Below are 16928 nucleotides of genomic sequence, written 5' to 3'. Positions count from 1 at the left end.
CTTGGGGAGATACACCAAAGGCTGTTAAAAGCTAAATGTAAAAGAAAAGGACTTGGTATATACTTTTTAGGGGAAGAAGGGAAGGGGAGGGGAAGGACCTAAGGATGAAGAATGACGTGAAACCTCCACTTTACAGAAAAAAATTGAAAAAATATTTGTTTCGGGGGCCGTTAGGACGGGGTGGGGGGCGGGGTGGGGGGGTGGGGGGGCTGCCGGTTGCCGAGCAACTAGAGTCTGCCTAGCAACCAGGCGGCGCTCCGGCTACATCCGGGGACCCGCGGCGGCCCCGGCCCCGCTCCAATGGCGGCTCCGGCGTCCGTCCCCGTCTCCTGGATACGGCCGCGCGGCGACGACGACCCGAGCGCTGCGGCGGGGGGAGCGGACAGCCCTTCTTGGCGCTTTGCGGCGTTTCCTCACTCTAATAAAAATATTGAGAAATAAAGCAGCTGATAGAGCCTCTTGGCGTGTTGTGCCGGTGTCTCTCCCTCTGTGTGGCGTGTGGCGGGGAGCTCCCTGTAGGCACACACCCCTGTTCCACCCCAAAGCGGGGCATGGGAGGCTCCGGGACCGCGGGCGGGGCTCAGCGGCGCCGGCCGATGGCGGCGGAGCGGGGCCCTGCGGCCCCCCGGGAAGGGTGGGTGTTGCTCGCCCGCCGCCTGATGGCTGGCGGTTGAGGGGCGAGAGAACCAACGGCTGCTAGGACTTCAGCAGGGCCTTTGGTACGGTCCCCCATAGCATCCTCCCGGAGAGGCTGGCAGCCCGTGGCTCGGACAGGTACACGCTTTGCTGGGTTAAAAACTGGCTGGACGGCCGGGCCCAGAGAGTGGCGGTGAACGGAGTGAAATCCAGCTGGTAATCGGTCACCAGTGATGTTCTCCACGAGTCGGTGTTGGTGCCCATCTCTTTAATATCTTTATTGATGATTTGGATGAGGAAATTGAGTGCACCCTCAGCGAGTTTGCAGATTATACCAAGTTGGGGGGAAGTGTCGATCTGCCGGGGGATAGGAAGGCCCTGCAGAGGGACCTGGACAGGATGGGTTGATGGGCAGAGGCCAGCGGGTTGAGGTTCAACATGGCTGAGTGCTGGGTCCTGCACTTTGGTCATAACAACCCCGTGCAGTGCTACAGGTCTGGGGCAGAGTGATTTGAAAGCCATGCAGAGGAAAAGGATCTGGAGGTGCTAATCGATGCTTGCCTGAACATGAGCCAGCAGTGTGCCCAGGTGGCCCATAAGGCCAAGAGCATCCTGGCTTGTATCAGGAATAGTGTGGCCAGCTGGACCAGGGAGGTGATCGTCCCCATATACTCAGCTCTGGTGAGGCTGCACCTCGAGTCCTGTGTTCAGTTTTGGGCCCCTCACTACAAGAACAACATCGAGGCCCTGGAGCATGTCCAGAGAAGGGCTACGAAGTTGGTGAAGGGCTGGAACACAAGTCCTATGAGGAGCAGCCAAGGAAACTGGGGTTGTTTAGTCTGGAGAAGAGAAGGCTCAAGGGAGACCTTATTGCTCTCTACAACTGCCTGAAAGGAAGGTGTGGGGAGCTGGAGGTCGGCCTCTTCTCACAGATAATTAGTGATAGGACTAGAGGGAATGGCCTCAAGTTGTGTCAGGGCTGCAGGAGGCCTCAGGCCTGCATGTGTGGCTCCGTTGGGAGTGCTCTGGCCGTTCATTCACCAAGAGAAGAAGGAATGCTTCTGGAACTGGGTGTTCTTGGTGTCCTGGTCCTGCATTCTGCTGGCCAGAGCAAATGTGATTCCCATGGCACCCGTAGCCTGCTGTTTTGCGTGCTTCTGAGGTGTTTCACTGAGATTTCAGTGGTGGACAATGTGTTGTCTAGTGTTGTCCAATGATTTTTTTTTTCTTTTTAATTACCTAAAGTTCTGTCTGAAGACTTGAGAATTCTCTGGTCTCGTTTTGGTCTTCAGTTTGTCAGTCTAGGAGCTCTGATAGCTCCTCGTGAAAGAGTTGGAGCAAAATTGAATCTGTGGTTTGTAATTAGGCATTTGGCAACAGTACCGCTTAAGCAGCCTTCCTCTCCGTCCTTGTTGGTGATTCTTGTTGCCATGCTGCCTGCTGCAAGATGCAGCTTTACTGTGGTTTTAAGGTAACTGCACTGAGAACTGGCCTGGTTGAGGGAGAAAAAAAAAAATTATAAATGAGAAGGAAGAATTTGTGTTGAGATGAGAGCAAGCAACTTCAAATGGCTTAGAAGTAATTCAGCTGGTAATTGAAAGACCTGAGTTGGCCGCAAGCTGGAAGAACTTACCACAGGGTGGTCATTTGAGTACTAGCAAGCAGCATATCTTGTTTCTGGAATTTGTTTCATTTGTTTCAGTACACAAAGCACATAAAATTCTTGAGGCAAAATTGAGAGTTATAAGCTAAATTATAACTTTGTTGTGGAACTTGTTGACTCCCACAAAGCAACATTGGCCAACAAATTTACACAGCTTTTGTTTGAGTAGTTTCTATCCATGAAAATAACTTAACACTGACTCCTATAACTGGTAAAACTACATGCAGCGTGGTATTGGTGACAATACTAATTCCTGTGTTTTTTCAGTTATGTTGATTAAATTATTTAGAAGGGTTAAATTACGTGGTAGAAAGTTGCAGGGGAATGTGTACCTGGTGTGCCCCTGGGCAGAAATGGCTATCTTATTTGGTAATGCTTTCACTTTAGAATATTTTCATTTGGCTAGCAGTTTTATGTAGCACTTAAAAATTGATTCCAAACTGAGAATTTTATTTACTGGTAAATTATTTGTAATCTCTAGTTATTGGCCCATCTGTAACTGGTGGAATGCGTAAAGAGCTTTGGAAGTGGAAAATACTATCACCTGTTCAAAATTCTGATCAGATTTCCTGAGAGCAGGCCTTCTGTGAGGTAGTTATGTTTGATCTTTCTGGACGTATGCATTCCCTCTTTTTAAGAATTGTGTGTTTAAATGCAGTACATCAATGATTACTAAATTTAAATGCTTCCGCTTTCTTCCTTTAAAGGTTTGTCTGTTTATGAAAGTAATATCATATTTCTAATCCCTTGCCAGTAAAGCATCCTTAAGCATGGAGAATTTCATTCTGTATGAAGAGATAGGAAGAGGAAAGAAGACAGTTGTTTATAAAGGAAGAAGAAAGGGGACAATTAATTTTGTTGCCATTCTTTGCACTGATAAATGCAAAAGAGCTGAAATAACAAACTGGGTAAGTAATGTTTTTCCTGCTAAATTTGGGAAAAGATATAGCTTAAAAAATTCTTGTAGCACAGGTGATAGTAAAGAAAAACACCAAATGCTTGTTTACATGGAGTTTGTTTTCATTTATATCAGCTTCTTAAGATTTCAAATTCCTATACTTAGAGTCTTACTTTAAAGTGTTTATTTCTGTCATCAGGTTTTATTGTGTAAATCGCATGCATAAAGTCATGCTTACACGCTTACTGTTTCTATGATACATCAGAGAACCTTTTGTAAAAAACAACAAAAAACGCTGTGTTCATACATTTATTTCCTCTTACTACATCCAACCATATTTTCTCACAGTTGTGTTCTCACTGAAAAAGAAAGCCGAAATGTAAGTTTGATCCCAAATTCTGATTTGGAGTCTGTTATGGTTTTAATGATGCAGAGAAGTTAAATAGTGCTTGCAAATCTACAGTGTTTGTATTTGAGTGGTTGGGGAACTTTCCCATATTTTTGAAACAGGTTAAATAGGGCAAGGTCTGTGGGGAAAATTAAATGTCCTCAACTTACATGTAAAATTAAAATCTTACAGTTAGAAATTAATTTCTAAATCTTTTGTCTGCTGGAACAGATACAAGAATGAGTAGTTGACCTAGAGTAAAGCTGTATTGTCTCAACCACCCCTACAGTTCATATATACATCCTTTTTTTCTCCATTAAGAATGTTAAGAACTTTGTTCTAGGTTCGTCTGACTCATGAAATCCGACACAAGAATATAGTGACATTTCATGAATGGTATGAAACAAGCAACCATCTCTGGCTTGTAGTGGAATTGTGCACAGGTAAGATAAACTCAGAAGGTAAAAAATATTGTACAGGTATTTGTAAGAGATTTCTTATAACAGTTTTTCCTACAACAAATGCTCCCTTAGGTCTTTGAAAGAAGTTAACAATCATGTATCGTGTAGGATACATTTTTGTATGCTTAAAAAAATTTGCTTCTGGAAAATTTTTAGAATTCCACTCAAGTCGTATTTCTCTTCTACTTCACAGTGTATCATGTTAAATATTAATTTATGTGACATAATCTTAGTTTGTACTACCTTAAGGGGTGGGTCTACTCAGGGGAACTGAAATTGTGAGTAGTGGGAGGGTAGTGATATAAAATTTTACTTGAGAAGAGATTTCTAATGACTGTTAACTTTGGTGTTCTGATCTTCTAGCACACCATAATAAATAGGGCAAGGAGTGAATAAGTTATACTTTACAAGTGACTTGACATTGTATAAATGCTTCTTTTTTTAATCAAGGGGCAGTTCTGTGTAAGTTTTTTTTGTTGTTGTTGTTTGTTTTTTTTCTCCTGTTCAATAGAATTATTTTGGCTCTTCTGTTAAGATACTCATTTGGGTGTGTTGAGAACCCAAGACTGCATTAAGTGATTCACTGAGTTTTGATAGTTTCTTGTCAATCTGTTAAAACAGAAAGGTTTTAAAGCGTTTTTTAAACTTCAGAAAGTATGCTTTCCTCTATGTGGAAAGAAAAGAATTCCAGTTAAGATTTTCATATGTGGGATTTGTTTCATAGTAAGAGTCAATATTGCACACTGCCTTTTTTCTATCCAGAGTTCTATTTCCAGAAATTATTGGAGAAGCTACAAGTCCTGAAAAATAATCAGATCATTCCTTCAATTATCAGAAGTGAAGTTAGTTTGCTGATTTGGAAGCTTTGGCCTATTTGCCTAGTCTTACTGGCATGCATATAAGTTATTAGACAGCCAGACGTTCATTAAGAACAGTTAGAGCAATTATTATGTATTTTATCTTGCAGTATTGCAGTGTGATTGTAAAGTTATTAATATTTAAGATTTGAGATGTCTGGCTAAGAAGTCTGTCCTAACTAAGAGAACATTCCTTTGACTAAAAGCTATCAGTCTGTGATTGTGTCCAACCCCCACTTCTGAGCTAAGATAATACTGGTAGGGCATATAGAAGTGGAACATCAGGAGCCATCTCTCCATCATTGTCACTTGGCAGAGAATGGAAGAGCAGAGAAGTAAAAGCTTCCTGAATGTTCTCTCACTATAGGCATAGTTAATAAAGCTTTTGTCTGACCCGTCTCAAATTCTGCTTGGAATCTCTATATTCTTTGTCAGCAGTTTGCTGAAAGGAGGGTGTCTCGGAGCTAGTATACCTGTAAATGGAATAAGATAGGAATTTCTTATTGATTCTGTATAGAGCCTTGAAAACTGCTTTTGACATGTGGACGATCTCTCGCTCATTTCAAGATGACAAGTGAATTTCTGTTACCAGAGGCAACATACTTTTGTGTTGCTGGCTTCACTATTTTTTTTTCTCGTGGTATATTTGGTCATATTATGGGACTATTCTTTATGTAGCCCTCTAAAATGCATTGTAAAAAGTGGTAACTAAGAATGATGGAAAATTCTTTGCTATATTTACTTATATAGTATGGGGTTGACTTTAAAGGTATGACTGATATACTAAACAGTGTAAGAAAGATTTTGGATGATTTTAAGATTCAGCAGTGTTGAATAACTTGAAGAATACCGTGGTGAAAGACCTTACAGTTATACTATTCACTGAAAGAAATTACTAAACAAAGGATGGGAGGGGGAAAAAGCTTAGAAAAATCTGTTATGTGATTTGGTATATTATCCTTCTCTATGGAAAGCTCTCCTAAACCGTGTTTTTGTTTAGGGACTTGTTTTTGTCTTTATTTTGTTTTAATCTTCATGATTTGGCTAACGTATGTGATAGATAATCCAGGAAACCCATAGACAATTCACAAAATACAATGCAGGGTCTTGGGGAAACAGATCAGGTGTAAAGGGACAAATATGGAAGAGGAATGGGATCTTGGGAAGATGGGAGTGTGGCATTTAGGATGGTAGACTGGGACAGGAAGAAGAAAGACTGGTTGAGCAATGAACTGGTAGAAGATGGGTAATTAGGAGAAGTCCAAGTCTTGTGAAGAGTTAGGTCAGCCATGGCTCAAATGAGATGTGTGTGACATACCTGAGAATCAGTGGGATGTGGAGAAGTAGGTGATGGGCGAAGAGCAAGGACAGAGAAATAGTAACAATCAGTGGGGAAAAGCATAGAAAGCAAATGTGAAGCATGGAGAGGGACACAGGTGGTAGAAGACGTGTGAGGGATATTTGCAATGCTTTGTAGGTGTAATCAGATCAGAAATGGAGGAAGGGTTGGTCAGAAGTTAGTGAAGAAGGAGAGTGGAGATTTTGTAATGACACAGAAGAAAATTTTGTTGAGAAGTCCAGAGAGGTGAGCGGACTTGCTGGGCTGGGCAGCTGGGATTTGTACAAGAAGCCTGAGAAGTGGAAATTCATTCCTGAGTATTTTTTATTATTTTTTAAAACCAAAAAGAGGAAAGGATAAAAGTGAAGAACGGAAGCACACAAGAATGAAGAAGAGGACTATGTAAAAATACCGTGTGTGAAGAACAAACAAAGTACATCTGTTGGATGATGCTGACCTCTGGACCCCTATTTCTTTTGTCCAAGAACTTAGTGAGGAATTCCATGTCATTAGTTTTAGTGCTTGTTCGTAGATGTTGATAGCCTGCTCTCGGTTTTATTTATTCTCTTAACTCATCCAGCAGGGATCTGGGAAAGGAGTCTGAATAAACCCATGTGTGCTATCACACTGGGACATGATGCACTACTTCATGGGATTTCTTTTTTGCCTTGTGTTTCCTTTGCAAAATTAAACAACATGAAAGTGTTGTTAAAGTCTTGCACTCAATTTTATTGTAGTCAAACTTAAGATTTTTGTCACAATCTTGGAAATAGATTTTTCTGTACATTTTGTAATTATTTTATAATCTCAAGATATTTTTAACAAATACTGGTAACCATTTTTGCTTGACATTTTTTGAAGAAGTATGTATAATGTCTTTGGCTTTTTCTGTATATGCACAAATAATTCCCGTGCTGACCATGTGTAAACATATTTCAGGTGGTTCTCTAGAATCGCTTATTGCTCAAGATGAACATCTACCTGAAGATGTAGTGAGAGAATTTGGTGTAGACTTGATCACTGGTTTACACCACATTCATAATCTTGGAATTATCTTCTGTGAACTGACACCTGGAAAGGTAACAAGGAGCATTATTTATAGTGGACGTTGTATATTACCTTGTATGCAATCAGTGTGTTAATCATTATTCCTGTTGTACTGTTTGTGAGAAGCTCATCTAATGTTGGAGGCCAGTTGAGCTTTGTAATAAATGTAAAGACAAGAAAAGAGCTTGAATAGTTTATGATCTAATTGATTTATTTCTGTATTCTAAATTTGATAGAACTATAGATTCTTTTTGGCTTGATGTACTGGTCTGAATTAATCAAGGATTTTAGTTCTCTATCCTAGGGCCCTAACCTCATTATTATACCTGCTCTGTCATGCTGCAGAATATTTTGAAGTCACAGAAAATGCTAACAAGAGAGTAAAGTTAACTTTCTTTGTAAATGACTTTCTCAATTGTTTCCAAATGCCATTTAAATTATCATCTTTCTCTTGCATAAAACCACCAATCTTTGCAATTTCTGTCTTTGAGTGTCAACGTGGAACTTACATATGGTTCAGTCAAAGTTCATGGTTTTAATTTAGATAGTAAAGTGAATGTAGCTGTGATCAAAAGTTCTTGCTTTAACAGTAATTCTGTTTTTGATCTTGACCTATAAGTGGTGAAGTTGCCCTTGTGTCTGAATTTTCTGTAAAACTTGCACAGTCGTACTCAGTTTGTCATTTGTGGGTCGAAGTGCAGTAAGTAGTTATGAATACATAAATAAAGCGTAATGCCTCTGTATTTTTCTGAAGAAGAAAAGAAAAAAATAAAATGTAAAAACTGTAGTCTTTTGAACACAGAATAATGTGCAAAAATAAGACTTTTTCCTCCAGTCTGACTAAATGGGCAATTTTTTCAAACAATATTTTGGGGATTCTGAAGTTTTTAATTATGGAAATTACCTTTATTTTAATTATGTCTCCATGCAGTGACTGCATGGGGAAAATTCTCACGTTTGTTAGACAAAATCTTTAGAATTTTCTGCTGGATCAAATTGGAAAGATTCACTTTTTTTTTTCCTTCCCTCAGAGAAGACAGTGTTTCTTTTTATTATCCTTTGACTTTACAACACATCTTACTTTTACTCTCTTTTTTTTCACTGTAGTAACATCATTATTATTTCGATTTAACAAATAAACAAAAATGTGCGTTGAACCATTGATGGTTCTGTTGTGAGCTTAGAAAATTTTCTGGTTATAAGAATATGAAAGGGATCATTCATCTCTTTACTTAAATGATTTGATTATGTTTTTTAATTTTTTAGTTGATATTGGAAATTCCAGCAGTCACTACTGTTAATATCTGGTACTTGTTTATTGGATTCTGTTGATCCTTGTAGATCCTGCTGGAAGGACCTGGTACTTTGAAATTCAGTAATTTTTGCTTGGCTAAAGCAGATGGTGAAAATCTGGAAGAGCTTTTTGCTTTAATTTCATCTGAAGAAGCAGGAGGAGATGGCAGTGAAAGCACTCCACAAAGATACGTGAAAAACAGACTTCGAGGTATGATACTTTTACTAGTCAAAACTGTTTTAAACCAAAGGGCCAGAATGAAAGCGGGGAAAAAGCCCTTGTTATAAATAATTTTGAGAGGAGACTTTGTAAGAAGGTAACTGATCATCATTCTGTTGGGGCTTACTAAATTCGTGGAAAAACTGAATAATTAATTCTGTTGGGTGGACGTTTGTAAATACTGTGCTTGCCTGTGTCTTTGCAATGGAAAGCATCATCTGTAACTTTTCTGTAAGCAGGGTTTACATATCCCGCATGTGGGGATTTACTTAAGTAGGCTTAAAACTAAAAAAATTGATCTTAAAGATTGTTTGGAGGGATTATAACATGGAGAAGGAACAACACTCGTGAGTGAATAGGAAGTAGAGAAACTGTGTTTTACAGGTGTATGGCCATAATTCTAAACTTTACAAGGACAGTTTAACTAAGAACTGGAAGAATATCATTCTGTCATAAATTATATGATAGATTAACAATTACTTACCTTTCCTACTCGTTCTAAATAGACTTCAGGTTATTTTTGGATTGAACCTTACACATAGATGATTGTTAAATAAATATAATACAGCCTGTAAACTTTAAACTTTTCAAAGGCTTTTTTGCAACTGACATCACATCCCAGCAGTAGAGTTTAATGTACAAACTGTTTCTGTATCCTGAACAAGTTTTCATTAGCTCATAAACTGTTCTTGATTTATTTTTCATTGGAGAAAAAGAAAAAATAGGACTGAAATTTATACACATTAAAAAAAAAAAAAAGACTAGTATGAATGAGATTGAAAATGGTTCAAGGTAGCTAATTAATTGAAAATATTAATTGTGTTTGGGTTTGCTAAGGGAGATTAAATCATACGTTCTATTTGATGAAAAGTAATGATTATTAAAAGAAATAACTCAGTGAAATACCTTTGGTCCTTGATGCATTTCATGTATCATCAACTAAGTACAAGTTGTAGGATTACAAAAATAATAAAACTAACTAAAAACGCTGGAAATTGAACTTAAGCTATCTTTCATAATTGATGACATTTGTATCTCTAGTATTTAGCATATACATTAAAAAAAAAAAAAGTGCTGCAGACTCCATAGGGTCTAAGAGTAATTTCCATTAACTTTATGTTAAAAGTATACACAACTCAGTAAGTACTACACAGAACTGCTGCTACTGTAATTGGAGACTGCACTGCTGTTAGGTATCCATTTAATAATAACTTAGAGATAGGCTTTTGTGATTTTTATTGACATGTGACTTTAATTATCCTTTTTGATGCCAGTGTTCCATTTTATTTCTAGTTTGAGGTCTGACTGTTTTGGTATTAAAGATACCAAAGAAAGAGCATTCCTTTAAGAAAGAGTGTTTCTTTTTCAACTATGAGAGTTCCTTTGTTTTAATTCAAGAGACGTTCATGGAAATGGACTACATGGCAAATGCCATGGCAAATAAGAAAACTTCAGATTTTTGTTTTTAATCTTCAGAATCTTTCAATGGTTCATGTTTTGGAGCATCTCACAGACCTCTATTTCCAAGATAATGATGTGTCATAGCAGTTACTGTTATATGGAACAATGGAAATCTTGGCAATATTTTTGTGGGAACAAAGAGAGCTTTCTCAATACTTTGCCGTCTCCTGCAGAAAGCACATACTAAAAATATTAAGACCAAAACCAGATCTTTATTCAGGAAGAAATACAAATCTAATCTCTTTCCTGTTGCCTTTCAGAACAGCTTTTTCAATTGTATGGTTAATGACCTATTGTCACTTAAAAAAATAAATAAAAATTTGATAGCAAAAGAATCCAAAATAAGCTTTTTAAAGGACTATGGAATTTACATTTTTGCTGAGTTTGTGTAATTCTTATAGAGATTTTGGAGAAACTAGTTAATGTTTAGCTGGAAGCTGCTGTAGAAATAGGAACTGCATATATTTTTTTCTATATCAAAACAAATTAGGGTTATCTGGATTAACTGCCATAGTCTGACATGTAATGTTTTTATAATGTTTTAATGTGTGAAAATAGGTATAACTAGTTTAGACCAGTTTACTGACTACCTTGTTTTTCTAGCAGTCTTCTAATTTTATGGAAATTTATGTCTTAGTATATATTTTTTTAAATATAAAACCGGATATAACCTAATCAGTTCTGTTATTCACATGAGAATTATGTTGGTTTAACATTATTCCCAATTTCCTTGGCTGTGTAAATTGTCAAGGTATATCAAAGCACTCTTTGCATTGATTGTATTAGAAAAATATAGCACAAACCAAGTTGGTTAATGGGAGTGAAGTAAACAACAAAATAGTTTCTGTAATCCTACATAATTTAAGAAAGGTATAAGAGGAAGTTACTTTCAAGTTATGTTTGGTGTCTCAATTTTCTTGTATCTAAGTGAAGATAAACCCTAACTCACTGAAGTGTGGAGAGAAAATTAAGTGTTCTACAGAATAGATGCTGAATCGAATTTGTTACATATACTGTATTTTGTAGGCAATCCATTATACATGGCTCCAGAAGCAATAAAGGGAGAAGACTTTTCTAAATCCAGCGATCTGTGGTCCTTGGGATGTTTACTTTATGAAATGTTTTCAGGTTGTAAGTTTGTATATTTCTTTAGTATCAGTGGTAATGAAAATGTATTTTGTGTTCCCAGTATAAATTCTTGTTTACTTTCCAGGGAAGTTAAGGAAGAATTAAGACAGGTTTGAAAGATTTCTTGAAGAATATATTAAATGTACTTAATAATATGGGACTCTGACAAGCAATCAATTAAAGTAATACTATTAAACTCTACTTTTGAATGAGATCTAAATATAACAATATTAACCAACTTGTATTCCTCAAATACTGTTTGAAATTGCAGCAGTACTTGCATTCTGGCAGTGTAATGTTTTCATCTTTTCAATATTAAACTCTGGGTGCATTAATCTGGCCTTTGAAGGAGAAAACTGTAACTAGAATAAAACTAGTCATTAGGCTTCCTGCAGATAAACTTAGCATTTTCTGCAGCTGGAAGGAAAACTTCAGCATCAAACCATTACAGTGCAGTGTTCTGAAGTCTTAGATAGCACACTGAACTGCTGGATCGACATATTCTGCTTAGACCTTCTCTGCTGGCTGTCTTATTGCTGATTTATACAGAGCTGTCATGGTGGCCTCCCTCAAGCCACCTTTATTACCTGTTTTGTCCTTGGCCTCTTCTGCTGTTCATGGTAGAAGAATTTAGAAAGGTTTTATGTTTAAGTTAAGAAGTGAACATGGTAAATAGAATTCAGAGTGAAGGTGTTTATTGCTTTAAATGTTTTCTTTGGGAAATGAGCTCAACATGTATCATTGCACCTGAAAGCCATTTTGAAGTCTGCTTAATCAGGGAAATAAATCTTCTGTTTGTTTGTAGGAAGACCACCATTCTTCTCAGACAACTTCTCTGAGTTAATTGAAAAGATTCTGTATGAAGATCCACTGCCACCTAGACCGGAGGGTAACAATTTGCTCTTGTTAAATATGTTAAATCAGAGTAATACTTAAGTTGGTTTTACTTTGCACTGTTTCTTCTGAAGCTCATTGCAGGAATCATTTAGCTGTTCAAAGTGAATGTTACCATTGCTTTTCATTTGCTGAGAACTTCTTCCATTAATGATGAATGTTTATTTGCCTATTGACAAACAGGCGTATCATTTAGTGTTAAGAATTAAAAATAAATGTACCTTCCAGGATGGAATCTTTGAACTCTGTCATCCTGGGCATTGGTGGTATTCATGGCGACACTTTAATATTGATGTCCCTTTTCAGTTAGTAGCAATGAGAACAGTGGTGTAGAGTTAAGTGTTACTCCTTTCAATTCTAAGGGAAACTTTGTTTTCAAAGTGGATAAATTGTATTTCATAGTTCTGAGCTCTCAGAATCAGAAGCAAGAGTCTTATTTAACTAAGAGTTCTGGAAACCTCTTTTGTGTAATAGGATGCAACAATAGTCCTTTAAAACTGTCACGGCTGGTGTAAATTTCAATTAAAGCAGCTTTCAACTCTACTTTATTTTCTGCTAATAGCTGTATGATAATGGAGGGTGGTTTTTTAAGCATATAAAAAATTGAATTACTTTGGTAACCAAGTATTGTTTTTTTGCTGCTTCAGAAGATCCTTTGAAATGCAGAGTTTATATTTAGAACTTTTGATGCATTCACATTTTTTCAGATGAAATTACTATTGAATTAAACTGTTCTAACACTATCTTCAGATAAAGATTTGACCTACCTTATCATAATTGACAGTTGGTTTTGCTACCCAATACTTATCTTAAGTGTTTGCAGGTTCTGCTTCTCAGAAACCTTCTGCAGAGTTCATTAGTTTACTTGATGGCTTGCTTCAAAAGGATCCTCAAAAGAGGTAAAGCGTCTAATTGATGAGTTGTTTACATTGTCTTTTCACCTCTGGAAAATATCACTGCTATGGTACTACATGTTTACTGTTCTGTATACAACAACGCAGAAATAATTTTGATCCTCATAAAAGAACAAATTGCACTTTTTCATGCAAAGATATACAGAATGTTCTGATTAAATATAGCTTTGTGTTTTTGTAGGTGGTGCTAAATACATAACTATAACAGAGATGATGGGTAGCTTTTTAAACTGGATGTCTTTGCTATTCCAGAGCAATGGGCTCATCTATTATATAAGGCTTTGATTTATAGGTGTTAAGTCTTAATTGTTGTATAATGTAAGATTATCATTTGCGGGTTAGTTCAAATAATTTAAATGTTGGGATTGGCCGAACAGTCTCTTTCAGTCTTCATCCCTCTGTGTTGTGTGAATGATGCATTTCAATTGAGGCATAAAGTTTCTTGTATAAGAAAACTTATTTGTTGTCCAAGTACAACTCAAAGGGATTAATTGCTTCATTGAACCTGGTGATACTAAACCTAGCCTGATATCTGTGTTTGTAGCTCTACTTTGCTGTTGCTTTTTCAGTTTGTTTGTTGCTTTTCAAAAGGCTAAATTGGACAGACTTGTTGCAGCACCCGTTCTGGAAGGGCTCTCTTGGCCATTTGGATGGTGATTCTGCAGACAGCCGGGGACCAAGCTTAAGGTACTGAATGTGCAAACAGATGTTGCATACAAATAAACCAATATTTTTACTTCTTTTTTGTTTGTTTTCCTGTGGTTTTCGTGTGAATATTTCAATCTTTGAATTTTGCTTAGGATTTTCATATTGTTAACTAATTGATGAATGAAATTTTACTCCATCCAATGAACAATTTGGGAGGCTTAGAAATTGCATTATCCTATTAGTGTATTAGAGTACCTGTTGCTTTCAATAGTCCTTTCTCCATAGAATGTATTAACATTTTTATTTATTTTTATTGTTCATATAACAAAGATGCTCGGTAATTTGACTTCTAATACTGTTCTTCAAAAACCTTTCTAGAACCTTGTGAGTCAATTTTATCTCTTTTATTGAAGTTTTTTGTTAGGTTTTGTGATGTTCTAAGCTTAATCATAAAAACAATCCATACAGTCTTAGATTCGTTTCAGCCTTGCAAATGCAGCTGACCCATATTTCTTGTTTATAGAGTAAATCTAATGTTTTCTTTTTAAATCTAATGTTTTCTTTTTAAATCTGTAATACCCTTATATATGGGGAAACACCCAACCCTTTTATGAAAACAGGCTTATACATTAAATAGGCTTCTTCAAACGTCCATTATCTTGATGCTTTTGATTTTTTAATTTCCAATTAGGGTGTGTTTTAATGATCTGTAGTTCTAAATATTTGAATGATGCTTTAGATTCCATCCAGGGAACAAATGTGAAAATAGTTTTATTTTAGAATGCTGAATGCTTTTGTATTTTATCTATTTTTTAAAAATTCTCTCTTGCATTGTTCAATACCTATTTCTGGTACCAGTGCTGCAGCATTTTTGTTACTAATATTTATTCTTATTTGGGATGCTGCTCTTGGTCTTTTCATTTCATTAGTACTTTCTCCAAACAGGCAGGTAACAAATCAAGATTTAAAGTTTATACCACAAAGTCGGAACTTCTTCAAGGTATTAGTGAGACTTAGCTCAAGCTCCACCACAGTGTTCCTCTTTGAGGAATTCTCAGAGGAACAGAAGAATCTTTTGACCTTACTCTTGATGGTCTCCTAAGGCTTCTGAAATATACAGAGATATGCACTAATTGACAAATATAGCAAGCCTAGGAGATGGGCTTGACATGGAAAAGAAGTTGTCTACTTTTTCCTTTCCAAATATGAGGCCCATTTTTTTTCCACAATATGGGAGAGATTAATATTAGATATTCTGGAGACCCTTCATGAAGATGAAAGTTTTATGACCCAGTTCCATGTGAATAGCACGGGTATAAAAAACAAAGTGCAATTAATTGCCAGGTCAATCCTTAAGCAAAAGCTAAAAAAGGTAGTTTTTATTGACCTAAATCTAGGTTACAGACTTCATTATTAAAAGTATGGTGGTTGTGACTTTTTTTCTGTAAAAATTTAGTGGTCTCTAAAGCTTTTAATATTTCTTTATAGCTCTATTATTTTGGGGTGTAAATTTATTTACTAAATTCAAAAATAATTTTTTAATTTCTTAGTATTCTCTAAGTCACTTGCCAGAAACTTATTTTTCTTTGTTGCCTCCACTAGTATAAAAAGTTTTTATAACAGATATTACAACAGGATGCTGATCTATGAGAGTGACAGTTAAATTGCATGTTAATAATTCCAATAAATAACAGATATGATCCATCTGATTTCTTTTTTTTTTAAGTTGTATAATTAATATTTCCTATTAAACAGCAATGAAGACACAGTATCCTCTGTGTCTTGGAGTACCAAGGAGCCAGAAGAGGCTTATAAAAATCTGTCATCTTCTACAGCGGATATTAAGCTACAAAGCAATTCCTTCAAAATAGGTAATATTTGTTGTGTTATTTTGAATCATTGTGTGTCCCATGAATTTTGTCAGTCTTACCAACATGCTTATTTCCTGTGTTTTGTTTCTTCCTGACTTCAAGTATGACTTCATGTTCTCTTTCAGTAGAAAATCCAACTGAGTTGCGCCCCAAAAATGCAGTTGATGGTGAATCAAATGAATCCATATTTCTTCTCAGGTATGAAAACCAAAGCAATAGTTAGAAGGCCCTTGAAAGTCGTTTTTTTTTCCCCCTGTCTATTCAGATACTTTATTATTCTGTTTGTAATGATTTGTTACAGTGTTTCCTTGTTTCCTTTTGAATTTTCTATCAACAGTTTAATATTAAGGTGCATTTGAAGACCAGTTAAAACAAGGTGTGTGGCTAAAGCAATGTTTTTATGGCTTTATGAAATTGTTTTTTTCTTAACTGTTTGCCTAAACAGAAGACTCCATTTAGAACTTATTTCTTTGTTTAGACATGAGAGAATACCTTGAATATGGTTACTTTAGATATGAAAGAATAAATGCTCAGCTCAAGATGCATTAATAAATTCTGCCGGTGGCTCTTCATCACAAGCTGTTGGTATTTACTAAGTACTGCACTGGGTATTAAATAAAAAATTGTGATTGATTGGAGTGATATGTTTCGCTTGAGGTGTGATTCTGAAATTTGTACTAATTTACAAGCCAAGGAGGCTCTCAAATTTTGTTCTTGTCCTCATCAAGTAGAAATATTTCAGTTTAAAATGAAACACTCTTTCAAGATTCTTATGTAACCTGAAATAGGGCTTTTATGCATGATAATGTCTACTTTTCCAGTTATTTCAGTTGGTTTTATAAAATATTATTACTCAGCTGTGATGGAAAAATGTAAAAATGAGATAAAACCATACTTTTAGCAATTCAGAATGTCATTTGTTGTTTGCCTTAGTGATTTGCTGAGAATACAGACTGCAACGGCAGTACAAACACTTGATATAAAACCATATAATCCAAAAGTGTACTTTTAAGACCAATATATTTTATTTATGGTGAGTACACTTATTTTAATAATAAAAAGAAGAAAGGTAATAAGTAGAATTTTTAATTCTGTTTCTACTCTTTGCTTGAATGATAGAATTTCTTAAAGCTTAAATTTTAAAGCATTGAAGTGTAAGGAAGTTCCTGACCTGTCACTTGGCACCAGAATTTATTCAACTGTCAAGGTG

The 16928-nt window shown here is 36.3% G+C and overlaps 1 protein-coding gene across 10 annotated transcripts in view; it reads left to right on the top strand.

The window, feature by feature from the left end:
• The first annotated feature begins 260 nt into the window (after positions 1–260).
• The window catches only part of ULK4 (unc-51 like kinase 4), a 246606-nt gene continuing 229938 nt past the window's right edge, over positions 261–16928 (top strand). For 3 of the 10 annotated variants that reach the window (XR_010829259.1, XM_066992021.1, XM_066992023.1), the window contains exons 1-11: positions 261–774; positions 3054–3207; positions 3929–4028; positions 7182–7321; positions 8631–8793; positions 11290–11391; positions 12197–12280; positions 13109–13184; positions 13791–13886; positions 15603–15718; positions 15844–15916. Coding sequence is in view for 9 of the 10 variants with exons in the window: in XM_066992021.1 (XP_066848122.1) it covers positions 3070–3207; positions 3929–4028; positions 7182–7321; positions 8631–8793; positions 11290–11391; positions 12197–12280; positions 13109–13184; positions 13791–13886; positions 15603–15718; positions 15844–15916 (1088 nt within the window). In the remaining variant the exon portion in view is untranslated. Of the gene's footprint in view, positions 775–2868; positions 2891–3053; positions 3208–3928; positions 4029–7181; positions 7322–8630; positions 8794–11289; positions 11392–12196; positions 12281–13108; positions 13185–13790; positions 13887–15602; positions 15719–15843; positions 15917–16928 lie in introns of those variants that run through there. The other 7 variants (XM_048075821.2, XM_066992020.1, XM_066992022.1 and 4 more) reach the window with 6 other exon arrangements.

This window comes from Anser cygnoides, chromosome 2 (genome assembly GCF_040182565.1).
Source record: "Anser cygnoides isolate HZ-2024a breed goose chromosome 2, Taihu_goose_T2T_genome, whole genome shotgun sequence".
NCBI classification, from domain to species: domain Eukaryota; kingdom Metazoa; phylum Chordata; class Aves; order Anseriformes; family Anatidae; genus Anser; species Anser cygnoides.
The sequence above is the reverse complement of the archived record's forward strand: the minus strand, read 5'-3'. Positions and strand labels throughout refer to the sequence as shown.